General features: G+C 40.0%; 1 protein-coding gene across 1 annotated transcript; it reads left to right on the top strand.

The window, feature by feature from the left end:
- The first annotated feature begins 4,794 nt into the window (after positions 1 to 4,794).
- On the top strand, positions 4,795 to 11,810 carry LOC121491815 (transcription initiation factor IIA subunit 2-like). Its single transcript, XM_041756969.1, has 2 exons — positions 4,795 to 4,994; positions 11,483 to 11,810. The coding sequence occupies exons 1-2, from the start codon at positions 4,795 to 4,797 to the stop codon at positions 11,808 to 11,810; spliced, it is 528 nt and encodes a 175-aa protein (XP_041612903.1).
- Positions 11,811 to 12,052: the final 242 nt, after the last annotated feature.

The following is a 12,052-nucleotide window of genomic DNA, read 5'->3' on the forward strand; positions in this document are numbered from 1 at the left end:
ATCATCATTATATGATGATTATATATATGAGCCAAGCACGTAGCATTAGAACATTTAATGATGAGGTGATTCTGATTGGCTTTGGGGAACCGATGCTGTCCACTCTGTTTGAAGGCTTTGATTAGCCACCATTATTCAGCAGAGAGCACCTGCAGTGGATCTGTCAAAAATCCCCAGCAATAGCCAAAATAGTCAAAATATGGGAAGAGACCATGTCCATGACAGATGAATGGATAAAGAAGATATGGTATAATGGAATATTCCTCAGCCATATACTCAGTATACATACTGAGCCATATATTCTCTCTTTCTCTCTCTCTCTCTCTCTCTCTCTCATATATATATGTGTGTGTGTGTGTATGTGTGCTTATAATATATGTGTTTCATATATATATGCTTATAACATATAAGCATAATTTCAGAAATAAGTCCTGATACATAAGGAAAGTTAAATGTCACCATTATTTGTTCACTGAGTTTATTATCTTCTTCCAAGAAGATGCAAAGGACAAGAGTTTTCTATTTCTTTTCCATTTTCTGGTCAAGAAAAGCTTGGCTAGGCTAAGCAATAACATGTCAGGAACCTTGGAGTCCACCTCACACCCCAGTTCATTCAGCTACACCCCTTCCTCATTGTGAACATGATTGATGGAAGTATTAAACTTCTATAATTATTGGCCCAAGTGTTTTTAAAGGCACCTTATTCAGATGGAACAAATGCTTCACATGTAATCATGCTGAGCTCTGTAATAAGGATAATAACTGGGATTTGTAAAGAGCTTTTCCCCAGATGAGTTTAAAACACACCACAATACAGCATTTCCTTGAGCCACACAATAGCCCAGGGACACACCCAAGACATGATGACCACCTGATTTGACTGCTATGACACAGAGAAATTTCATAAGTTGTCTGAGTTTGTACAGCAGGCAGAGTTGGAATGGGCACTGGGTTAGCCGCCCCCAGCAGTGACTTCTTCAATCATGAACCTTCTCCCACAGAGAACTCAATGCCTTTAAATGACCTCGTAACCTCCTGTAATCTGAACATGACTGTGGACATTCCTGAGAGTTCCTCCCTCACTGCTGAGGGGCCAAGGCCACACCACCAGAAGGCTGTCACAGCAGAAGCTGTGGCGATGTAACACCATTTGGCCATGGACTCCAGGTCAGAAACTATCCTCTGTATGATGGCAGTGTGGGTGGTATAGTGGCAAAACCATCAGCTCTGATACAAAACAGACCATGGTTGAAGCCCAGTCACCCTGCTATGTGACTATGGCAGGCTCTCCATCTTTGGGGGCGACAGAGTAGATGCTCAGTAAATGTCACTTTCCCTTCTGATAGCAAGAACATGAGATATCAATTTCCAGGGTACTCTGCTTTTATCTTCCCTGATGGGAAAGAATAAATTTTAGACAAAAGGATAAAAGAGAAGACCAAAATGGAGATTTCAGATATTCTGAATGGGGTGGCAATGCAGGGGGGGAGGGCTGGAAGACACAAAAGGCAAGAAGAGGCACAGAAAGAAAGGACAACAAAAAACAGAGATTGAAATATTAAGTGGAGGGGAAGACAAAAGGAAGGACGAAAAGAGATCATCAGAAAATGAGAGGGACCCAGGGAACTAGACAAGCGAAACACAGAAGAGGTCAGCAGATCTTTAATCACACACAAAACCCTGAGGCAGCCAGTCTGGCTGCCAAAGCCTGGTTTACCAAGAGGGTGGGAAGACATTTACACAAAGACAATTCTCAAAAGAAAAGTTTTCAAAGCACGAATTATAATTATTTGTATTACTGTTAATGAATCATCCCAACAATGGCACTACTGGCTGCAGGGAACTTATTCATCAGGCCACTGCCCCTGAGGCACCCAGAGCTCTGGCTTCTCCTGGGTCACGGGAGTCAGGCCTCCCTCTTGCTCCTCCAGAAATGCGGGAAACACTTCAGCCAGTGTCTGGGGACCCTCTTAATATGGGCACAACAGTTTCCTACACAAATTCAAAAACAGTGGGATGTAATTGAGTCACATATATAGAATATCTCTTTTCAGAAGCCATTTTTATTTTCTTTTGTTTAATAAATAATATACTTAGGGAATTCCCTGAAATTAATTGCCCACAGCCATGGAGATGTTCAGGGGAGAAACTGGGTAGAATTGACATTTTGTGTTTTTGTTACAAACTTTGGGAAAAAATTCCAGATGTCTTTATCACACACAATCTTAGAAATCATATAAGAGACTTAAAAACAAGCAAACAAACCAAATTAGAGGTAAAAAGATTTGGGACCCAGGTCTGTGATTCACTATGTTTCACGATCACCTCTTGTGGCCTCGGTGTTTCTTTCTATGACAGGGATGAAAGTATTTGCACATAGAGCTATTCTCAAAGTCAGTATAACTAACAGAAAAGGAACTATAGTGCTTCCCAGAAAATAAATTCACCATTATTCATTTTAATTAATTTTATAGTTCTTATCAGCTTGCCATTTCCACAAGGCTATTACAAGTTTCTCTGATACAGTTTACTTTATAGCATTAACGAGATTATAGGACTAGCTATCTCTAAGAGAAGACTACAAACTTCTGCAATAAAGATGAGTGGAAATTATTTTTATTGTCATATAAGATTCTGTGAGAGTACAGCCAACTATACATAATTCCTTTGAAACTAAGGAACAACATATGAACTGGTGAAATTGAAAATGGCTTTTGTGTCATTATCTCAGGGTCTTGAGATTGAGCCCCACGTGGGGCTCTATGCTGCAGGTTGAGTCTGCTTGAGATTCTCCGTCTCCCTCTGCCCCTCCCCTTTCTTTCTCTTAAAAAAGAAAGAAAGAAAGAAAGAAAGAAAGAAAGAAAGAAAGAAAGAAAGAAAGAAAGAGGTCTTTAATAATAATGAAAAAAAAAACACTTCTGGGACACCTGGGTGGCTCAGTCAGTTAAGCGTCTGACTTCTACTCAGGTCATGATCCCAGGATCCTGGAATGGAGCCCCACATCAGGCTCCCTGCTCAGCAGGGAGTCTGCTTCTCCATCTCCCTCTCTCAATCTCTGTATCTCAAATAAATAAATAAAACATTTTTAAAAAAAAAACCACTTCCTTCTAGGCTCATAATAGTGAAAGAGAATAGAACCAAATAGAAATGAAAAATAGAAGTGAAAGAGAATAGAACCAAATAGAAATGGTCCCGCTGGTGAAATTCTACAAAAATCAGTGAAATTTCAACAGAACACCAACTCTGCAGCCACAGATCCTCTCCTGGGTCCATGTTTTTGCTGTTAGAAAATCATTATCTCTACCGCAGTGCTAGCATCTTATACTTGTATAGCAGATAGACAAAAGGAAAGGGGTCATGAGGGGCAGAGCCACCAGCATGGGGAACAAGATGGCATGAGAGCAAGCATGTAATGTAACTGGATTATTAGTCCAACATACCCAACCATGTGCTATCATAAATAGAAAGACCTTATTTGGGACCAAAATGGCACAGCTCAAGAACCAATGTATTTTACTTTCAAGAATCTCTCATTGTTTGCCTCCCTCTCTGTTTTTATCTTATTTTTTCTTCCATTCCCCTACACTCATCTGTTTTGTTTCTTAAATTCCACATATAAGTGAAATCATACGGTCTTCTCTGATTTATTTTGCTTAGCATAATACCCTCTAGTTCCATCCATGTCATTGTAAATGGTAAGATTTCATTCTTTTTTGATGGCTGGGTAATATTTCATATTTCATACTGGAACATATATATGTTATATATATAATGAATATAATATGTATAATATATAATGAATATAATATAATGAAATTATATATTATATATTTATATAGATGATATATAATGATATCATCATTATATGATGATTATATATATGAGCCAAGCACGTAGCATTAGAACATTTAATGATGAGGTGATTCTGATTGGCTTTGGGGAACCGATGCTGTCCACTCTGTTTGAAGGCTTTGATTAGCCACCATTATTCAGCAGAGAGCACCTGCAGTGGATCTGTCAAAAATCCCCAGCAATAGCCAAAATAGTCAAAATATGGGAAGAGACCATGTCCATGACAGATGAATGGATAAAGAAGATATGGTATAATGGAATATTCCTCAGCCATATACTCAGTATACATACTGAGCCATATATTCTCTCTTTCTCTCTCTCTCTCTCTCTCTCTCTCATATATATATGTGTGTGTGTGTGTATGTGTGCTTATAATATATGTGTTTCATATATATATGCTTATAACATATAAGCATAATTTCAGAAATAAGTCCTGATACATAAGGAAAGTTAAATGTCACCATTATTTGTTCACTGAGTTTATTATCTTCTTCCAAGAAGATGCAAAGGACAAGAGTTTTCTATTTCTTTTCCATTTTCTGGTCAAGAAAAGCTTGGCTAGGCTAAGCAATAACATGTCAGGAACCTTGGAGTCCACCTCACACCCCAGTTCATTCAGCTACACCCCTTCCTCATTGTGAACATGATTGATGGAAGTATTAAACTTCTATAATTATTGGCCCAAGTGTTTTTAAAGGCACCTTATTCAGATGGAACAAATGCTTCACATGTAATCATGCTGAGCTCTGTAATAAGGATAATAACTGGGATTTGTAAAGAGCTTTTCCCCAGATGAGTTTAAAACACACCACAATACAGCATTTCCTTGAGCCACACAATAGCCCAGGGACACACCCAAGACATGATGACCACCTGATTTGACTGCTATGACACAGAGAAATTTCATAAGTTGTCTGAGTTTGTACAGCAGGCAGAGTTGGAATGGGCACTGGGTTAGCCGCCCCCAGCAGTGACTTCTTCAATCATGAACCTTCTCCCACAGAGAACTCAATGCCTTTAAATGACCTCGTAACCTCCTGTAATCTGAACATGACTGTGGACATTCCTGAGAGTTCCTCCCTCACTGCTGAGGGGCCAAGGCCACACCACCAGAAGGCTGTCACAGCAGAAGCTGTGGCGATGTAACACCATTTGGCCATGGACTCCAGGTCAGAAACTATCCTCTGTATGATGGCAGTGTGGGTGGTATAGTGGCAAAACCATCAGCTCTGATACAAAACAGACCATGGTTGAAGCCCAGTCACCCTGCTATGTGACTATGGCAGGCTCTCCATCTTTGGGGGCGACAGAGTAGATGCTCAGTAAATGTCACTTTCCCTTCTGATAGCAAGAACATGAGATATCAATTTCCAGGGTACTCTGCTTTTATCTTCCCTGATGGGAAAGAATAAATTTTAGACAAAAGGATAAAAGAGAAGACCAAAATGGAGATTTCAGATATTCTGAATGGGGTGGCAATGCAGGGGGGGAGGGCTGGAAGACACAAAAGGCAAGAAGAGGCACAGAAAGAAAGGACAACAAAAAACAGAGATTGAAATATTAAGTGGAGGGGAAGACAAAAGGAAGGACGAAAAGAGATCATCAGAAAATGAGAGGGACCCAGGGAACTAGACAAGCGAAACACAGAAGAGGTCAGCAGATCTTTAATCACACACAAAACCCTGAGGCAGCCAGTCTGGCTGCCAAAGCCTGGTTTACCAAGAGGGTGGGAAGACATTTACACAAAGACAATTCTCAAAAGAAAAGTTTTCAAAGCACGAATTATAATTATTTGTATTACTGTTAATGAATCATCCCAACAATGGCACTACTGGCTGCAGGGAACTTATTCATCAGGCCACTGCCCCTGAGGCACCCAGAGCTCTGGCTTCTCCTGGGTCACGGGAGTCAGGCCTCCCTCTTGCTCCTCCAGAAATGCGGGAAACACTTCAGCCAGTGTCTGGGGACCCTCTTAATATGGGCACAACAGTTTCCTACACAAATTCAAAAACAGTGGGATGTAATTGAGTCACATATATAGAATATCTCTTTTCAGAAGCCATTTTTATTTTCTTTTGTTTAATAAATAATATACTTAGGGAATTCCCTGAAATTAATTGCCCACAGCCATGGAGATGTTCAGGGGAGAAACTGGGTAGAATTGACATTTTGTGTTTTTGTTACAAACTTTGGGAAAAAATTCCAGATGTCTTTATCACACACAATCTTAGAAATCATATAAGAGACTTAAAAACAAGCAAACAAACCAAATTAGAGGTAAAAAGATTTGGGACCCAGGTCTGTGATTCACTATGTTTCACGATCACCTCTTGTGGCCTCGGTGTTTCTTTCTATGACAGGGATGAAAGTATTTGCACATAGAGCTATTCTCAAAGTCAGTATAACTAACAGAAAAGGAACTATAGTGCTTCCCAGAAAATAAATTCACCATTATTCATTTTAATTAATTTTATAGTTCTTATCAGCTTGCCATTTCCACAAGGCTATTACAAGTTTCTCTGATACAGTTTACTTTATAGCATTAACGAGATTATAGGACTAGCTATCTCTAAGAGAAGACTACAAACTTCTGCAATAAAGATGAGTGGAAATTATTTTTATTGTCATATAAGATTCTGTGAGAGTACAGCCAACTATACATAATTCCTTTGAAACTAAGGAACAACATATGAACTGGTGAAATTGAAAATGGCTTTTGTGTCATTATCTCAGGGTCTTGAGATTGAGCCCCACGTGGGGCTCTATGCTGCAGGTTGAGTCTGCTTGAGATTCTCCGTCTCCCTCTGCCCCTCCCCTTTCTTTCTCTTAAAAAAGAAAGAAAGAAAGAAAGAAAGAAAGAAAGAAAGAAAGAAAGAAAGAAAGAAAGAGGTCTTTAATAATAATGAAAAAAAAAACACTTCTGGGACACCTGGGTGGCTCAGTCAGTTAAGCGTCTGACTTCTACTCAGGTCATGATCCCAGGATCCTGGAATGGAGCCCCACATCAGGCTCCCTGCTCAGCAGGGAGTCTGCTTCTCCATCTCCCTCTCTCAATCTCTGTATCTCAAATAAATAAATAAAACATTTTTAAAAAAAAAACCACTTCCTTCTAGGCTCATAATAGTGAAAGAGAATAGAACCAAATAGAAATGAAAAATAGAAGTGAAAGAGAATAGAACCAAATAGAAATGGTCCCGCTGGTGAAATTCTACAAAAATCAGTGAAATTTCAACAGAACACCAACTCTGCAGCCCACAGATCCTCTCCTGGGTCCATGTTTTTGCTGTTAGAAAATCATTATCTCTACCGCAGTGCTAGCATCTTATACTTGTATAGCAGATAGACAAAAGGAAAGGGGTCATGAGGGGCAGAGCCACCAGCATGGGGAACAAGATGGCATGAGAGCAAGCATGTAATGTAACTGGATTATTAGTCCAACATACCCAACCATGTGCTATCATAAATAGAAAGACCTTATTTGGGACCAAAATGGCACAGCTCAAGAACCAATGTATTTTACTTTCAAGAATTGAGGCCACTCTTGGCTCACCAGATTTTTCTTGAGAGTACTTCAGCATTCTGTCAGCACACTCTGGTGGTGCTAAAGCCTTACAGTGGGTGTAAGGGACACCTGTCCCTCAGAGGTCAAGCTGTGGACAGAAAGCAATAGGAATGACACTCAAAGAAACACAGTTCCATCTGTTCCATCTGAATAAGGTGCCTTTAAAAACACTTGGGCCAAAGAGATTAAAGGCTTGCTGGAGAAGAAACAGGTGGAATGGAGTTTGGTTGGCAATGAATCAGTCCATTAGATACCAAAGGAGTTGTCTACAAAAGATGTCTGGCAAAAGGGTGCAATTAAAACTCCTATATAAGCACCAGGATCCCCAAATCAGTATTCCACAAGCTCTCAGCCTAAGTCCTCCATTTCTCTTGGCAACCTAGGTAAGTCCTTCAAGAAAAATTCTTTTTCTCTTTTAATACCTATTTCTCTTTCATAGTACTCTTACACAGACAATTAGATTGTGCAGATTGTGTAATTTTGCCTTTCGGGATAATTCTATGACTTTCCCAACCATGACATGTTCTTATTCGAATGAGAGAAGCAAAATCTTAGTGGACTTCACCCTAAAGCTAATATTTTCAGAATCCTCTATTGTCTTCAAGAAAGGAAACATCTGAAGAAAGGTTCCTGTTTTAGTCTCTAACCATTGGATGTCCATTATTGAATGGCACTGTGTAATTCTGTATCTCCTCCTCCATGCTTTGAGTTCCTTGAGGAAACGAATGGTTTCTTATTCATTCACATTCCCAGAGTACAATACTACACTGGCACAAAATAAATAGTTAACAAGTGCTTGTTGAATCAGTTCGTTTATTACTTTTGCCATCACAGCATTCTCTACCTGCAAAGGGCTTCAGAGGCCAGGTGGCCAGTGGTTCTCAAAGCTGCAACAGAATCAGCCAGGAGCTTTTTAAATCCAGAGTCCAGAGTCCCACCACAGATATACTAAATAACTATCTCTGGAGGTGGGACTTGGAGTCTTTTTCTCTAAAGATCCCCTGGTGATTCTAAACTACAGCAAGGCTTGGGAACCACAGACCTAATCCAACATACCACTCAAATTAGGAATCATTCATTTGTTCATGCATCCATCCATCAAACATTTTTTGAACTTTTACTATATTCTAGGCACTAGGAAAAATATAAAAATAGATAGGACATGGTCCTGGACTTTGCAGAACAATTTTTAAAGGAGTAAAATAAGAAAAAGTAATTCATATACAACGTGACATGTAATAACAGCAGTAAGTACAAAGGAAAAGATAATCTTACGGAGATGATTCTCTAGGCCTGCTCTTTACTTCTTAAGCCAGGTAGTCTAGTATAGACAACCTTTGGAAACCCTTCCATCCGCACATCTACAGAGGACACTTCAGATGTGGAAGGAGAGGCCATGCTATCTTCATTCCAGATGACTTCAGGGCTACAAAGCCAAGGAGGCCTGTTTAGTTTCTGTCCTCTTCTTTTTGGGAATTATAGTAAGAGCATTATCATTGGAAATGAAAGATGAAGTAAAAATGCCAAATTTCACAATTTATGCAAGCCAGTTAGACATCTGGCATTATAGATAGGTCACATTTTTACACTGCTATCTGCCTCCAAGAAATGAAGAAAGAAGAGATTTTAACAAATCAGGAATATGAAACTTGACTTAAGTATTCTTTGTCACATCCCAGGTATACTCTAGTTGGCAAAACAAGATGCCTCACTGTCTTCTGAGGAGCATCACCAGTATCACCAATGTTTTCCACAAGCATGTGAAGAGTGATGGACAGTGTCAGAGGTTGACCAGAACAGAACTTAAGAAACTTTTCCAACAAGAGTTTGGAAATGCTCTGGAGGTAAGAAGAACAATCACTCTCATTGCCCATGTACTCTGCTCCTTGGGACTGTCTTCTCAGCTCCAGTGGCACTACTCTCTCCTGCTTGTCCTCCTACCTCTCTGCTATATCTTGTCAGGATTATTTCAAGTTCCTCTTTCTCTGCCTTGTCACTTAAGAGCTGATGTTCTCTGGGATTACCTTCTCACTCTGTGTGCTCCCCCTGGTAATTCTTCTAACTGTCTCTGCTTCCACCATTCTCTGGATACCGTGCCTTTCAGTCGATTCACCAGTCAGGATCTGTCTCCTAAGCTTCAGACACCTTAAATAGTGTAGCCCAAACTCAAACTTTGCAGAACTCTACCTTCAAATCTTGTTCTCCTTCTACATTCCATATCTCAGCAAATACAGCAGTATCACCCACTCACTTGTCTAATCCAAGAATCTGAACACTAGCCTTGACAGCTCCATCTCTGACCTATTCTATCACATCTAATTCAATCACCAAGACCTGTTACACTGACTTCTAAATAAATCTCTCTCAGACCTGTCCACTTCTCTCCTTAACTGCTGCCCATGCACTGGTTCAGGCCACTAGTATCTCTACCTCGATTGCTGCAAGGGTGTTCTAATTAGTTTCCCCACCTCTCTTCTTGCCTCTCCCTATTGCCACCACCTAGTACCTGTTACCTAACTACAGCCAAAGTGATTGGGTTTAGGTGTTTGTTTCACTTACTCCCATCTCACCCCGTGGAACACAGTGTGTAGTAACTGCCTGTTTACTTGTCTGTAAAGGGAGCAACCATGACTGCCATGTTTTCCTTTGTATTTCTAGCACCTGGCACCATTCTGGCACACATTTATCCATTCACTCATTCAACCAATATTTACTTAGCATTGGTTAAATACAAAGTATATTTCAAGGCTCTGCGGGGAAGATTAATGAGCAAAATAGACATGCTCTTGCCTTCAAAATGTTTACAGACAATAAATAATCATAAAACGATTAGCTAAAAACAATGATAAATGTTATGTTTTAAGGGGGAGTGAGAGAAGGTGCTTTGAGGAAGTGACGTTTAAGTTAAGACTTGAAGAAAAAAATAAATTAAGACTTGAAGGATGTGTAGAAGTTGGCAGGGCAAAGACTGAGAAGAAGAGAGTTCCAGAGAAGAAGAGTATAAAAAGTCCCTAAGTCAAGAAATAGCTTCATATGTTCAAAGAACTGGAAGAGAAGGCAAATGTGGCTTGAGGTGGCAGGAGACGAAGGTGGTGAATGGGACTGGGACTGAATAATGAAGAGCTTTGTCGACCATGTTAAGGAATTGAAATTTTCCCCCAAACATAACAGAAGGCCATTAAAAAATTGAGTGGAGGGGCAGCTCGGGTGGCTCAGTGGTTTAGCACCACCTTCAGCCCAGGGCGCGATCCTGAAGACCCCGGGGGGTCGAGTCCCACATCCGGCTCCCTGCATGGAGCCTGCTTCTCCCTCTGCCTGTGTCTCTGACTCTCTCTCTCTCTCTCTCTCTCTATCCCCCCACCCCCGTCTCTCATGAATAAATTTAAAAATCGTTTTAAAAAATTAAGTGGAGGAATAACAAGACCTAATTTAAGTCATTTGACTTCTGGGTGGAGAATAGATTGTACGGGGGCAAAAGAAGAAACCAATAGACCTATGAGAAGGCTACTACAACAGTGCAGGCAAAGATGATGATAGGTTAGATTGGGATCCAAGCAATGAGAAAGAAAATGAATAGATGAGCTGATAATTACATTTTGGAGGTAGAAACTGAAGGCTTTGTGGTCAACTGGATTGGAAGGTAAATGAGGAAAGATCAAAGACAGCTACCAAGCTTCTGACTTGAAAATTTGGAAAGGATAATGGTGCCATTTACTAAGATGGGGGGGGGGTTGATGAGAAGTAGACATGGGGGGAAACTCATGAATTCTGAATTGGATATTAAACTCTAAAGCTGGAAGGTGAAATTCTTTTATTTGTGATACATCCCAGAGGATGTCACCAAAGCAGTTGAGTATATCGATATGGAACTCAGAAGAGAGATCTGGTCCAAAGACAGAAATTTAATTATCATTTTCTGATTTAAAGCTACAAGAATAGGGGAAGTGGGTGCTTCCTTCTGGGCTGCTGGCCGCTCCACTTCTGTCTGTTTCCTGGCAGGAAGCTCCTTCCCCACAGGACATCAATGCAAGCCTGAATAAGAAAAACAATTTCTTCTTCCTAAGCCAGGGCATATCAGTTATATAGAAATACCACTTTGGGAAACAGTCTCCAGGAGAGCCTTGATGAGCTCATACAGTCTCAACAGATCACCCCCCAACTTTTCCTTCAAGTTCTACTTCAGTTTGATAAAGCTATAAATTCAGCATTGGTGCAGAGGGTTAGGAACAGAGTCAATTTCAGGGGCTCTCTAAATACATACAGATTCTGCGATAACGTGTGGACTTTTGTATTAAACAATGTTGAATTCAGAGAGGTGACAGAACTTATTAAAGTGGATAAAATGAAAATTGTAACCTGTGATGGTAAAAATACTGCCTCCAATACTACAGAATGAATAGGGGAAAAAATCGCTTTTTTATGCCATCTTCTGTTATTATTCATCGAGTTTTTGAAGAGAAGCATAGAAGAGACTTTTTTAAATTTATTCTAGCATCGCAGAAATGACTTCACTGTGCTATATATACTACCAGAATTCCAGTTGAAAGAAGCTTATAACTGTAGCCTCTTGCATTACCTTTTCAGCATGAAGAAACAGGTTTTTTTTTAATGACAAACATTGTTGCCTTCCTAAGAACA

Source organism: Vulpes lagopus, chromosome 5, assembly GCF_018345385.1.
Source record: "Vulpes lagopus strain Blue_001 chromosome 5, ASM1834538v1, whole genome shotgun sequence".
NCBI classification, from domain to species: Eukaryota; Metazoa; Chordata; class Mammalia; order Carnivora; family Canidae; genus Vulpes; species Vulpes lagopus.

Bases quoted from the DNA above. Each gene is read 5' to 3' on its own strand.
- LOC121491815 (XM_041756969.1), top strand. From the start codon at position 4,795: ATGGGCACTGGGTTAGCCGCCCCCAGCAGTGACTTCTTCAATCATGAA. The intron at 4,995-11,482 runs GTAACACCATTT...TTCCTAAGCCAG, and splicing joins ACAGCAGAAGCTGTGGCGAT to GGCATATCAGTTATATAGAA.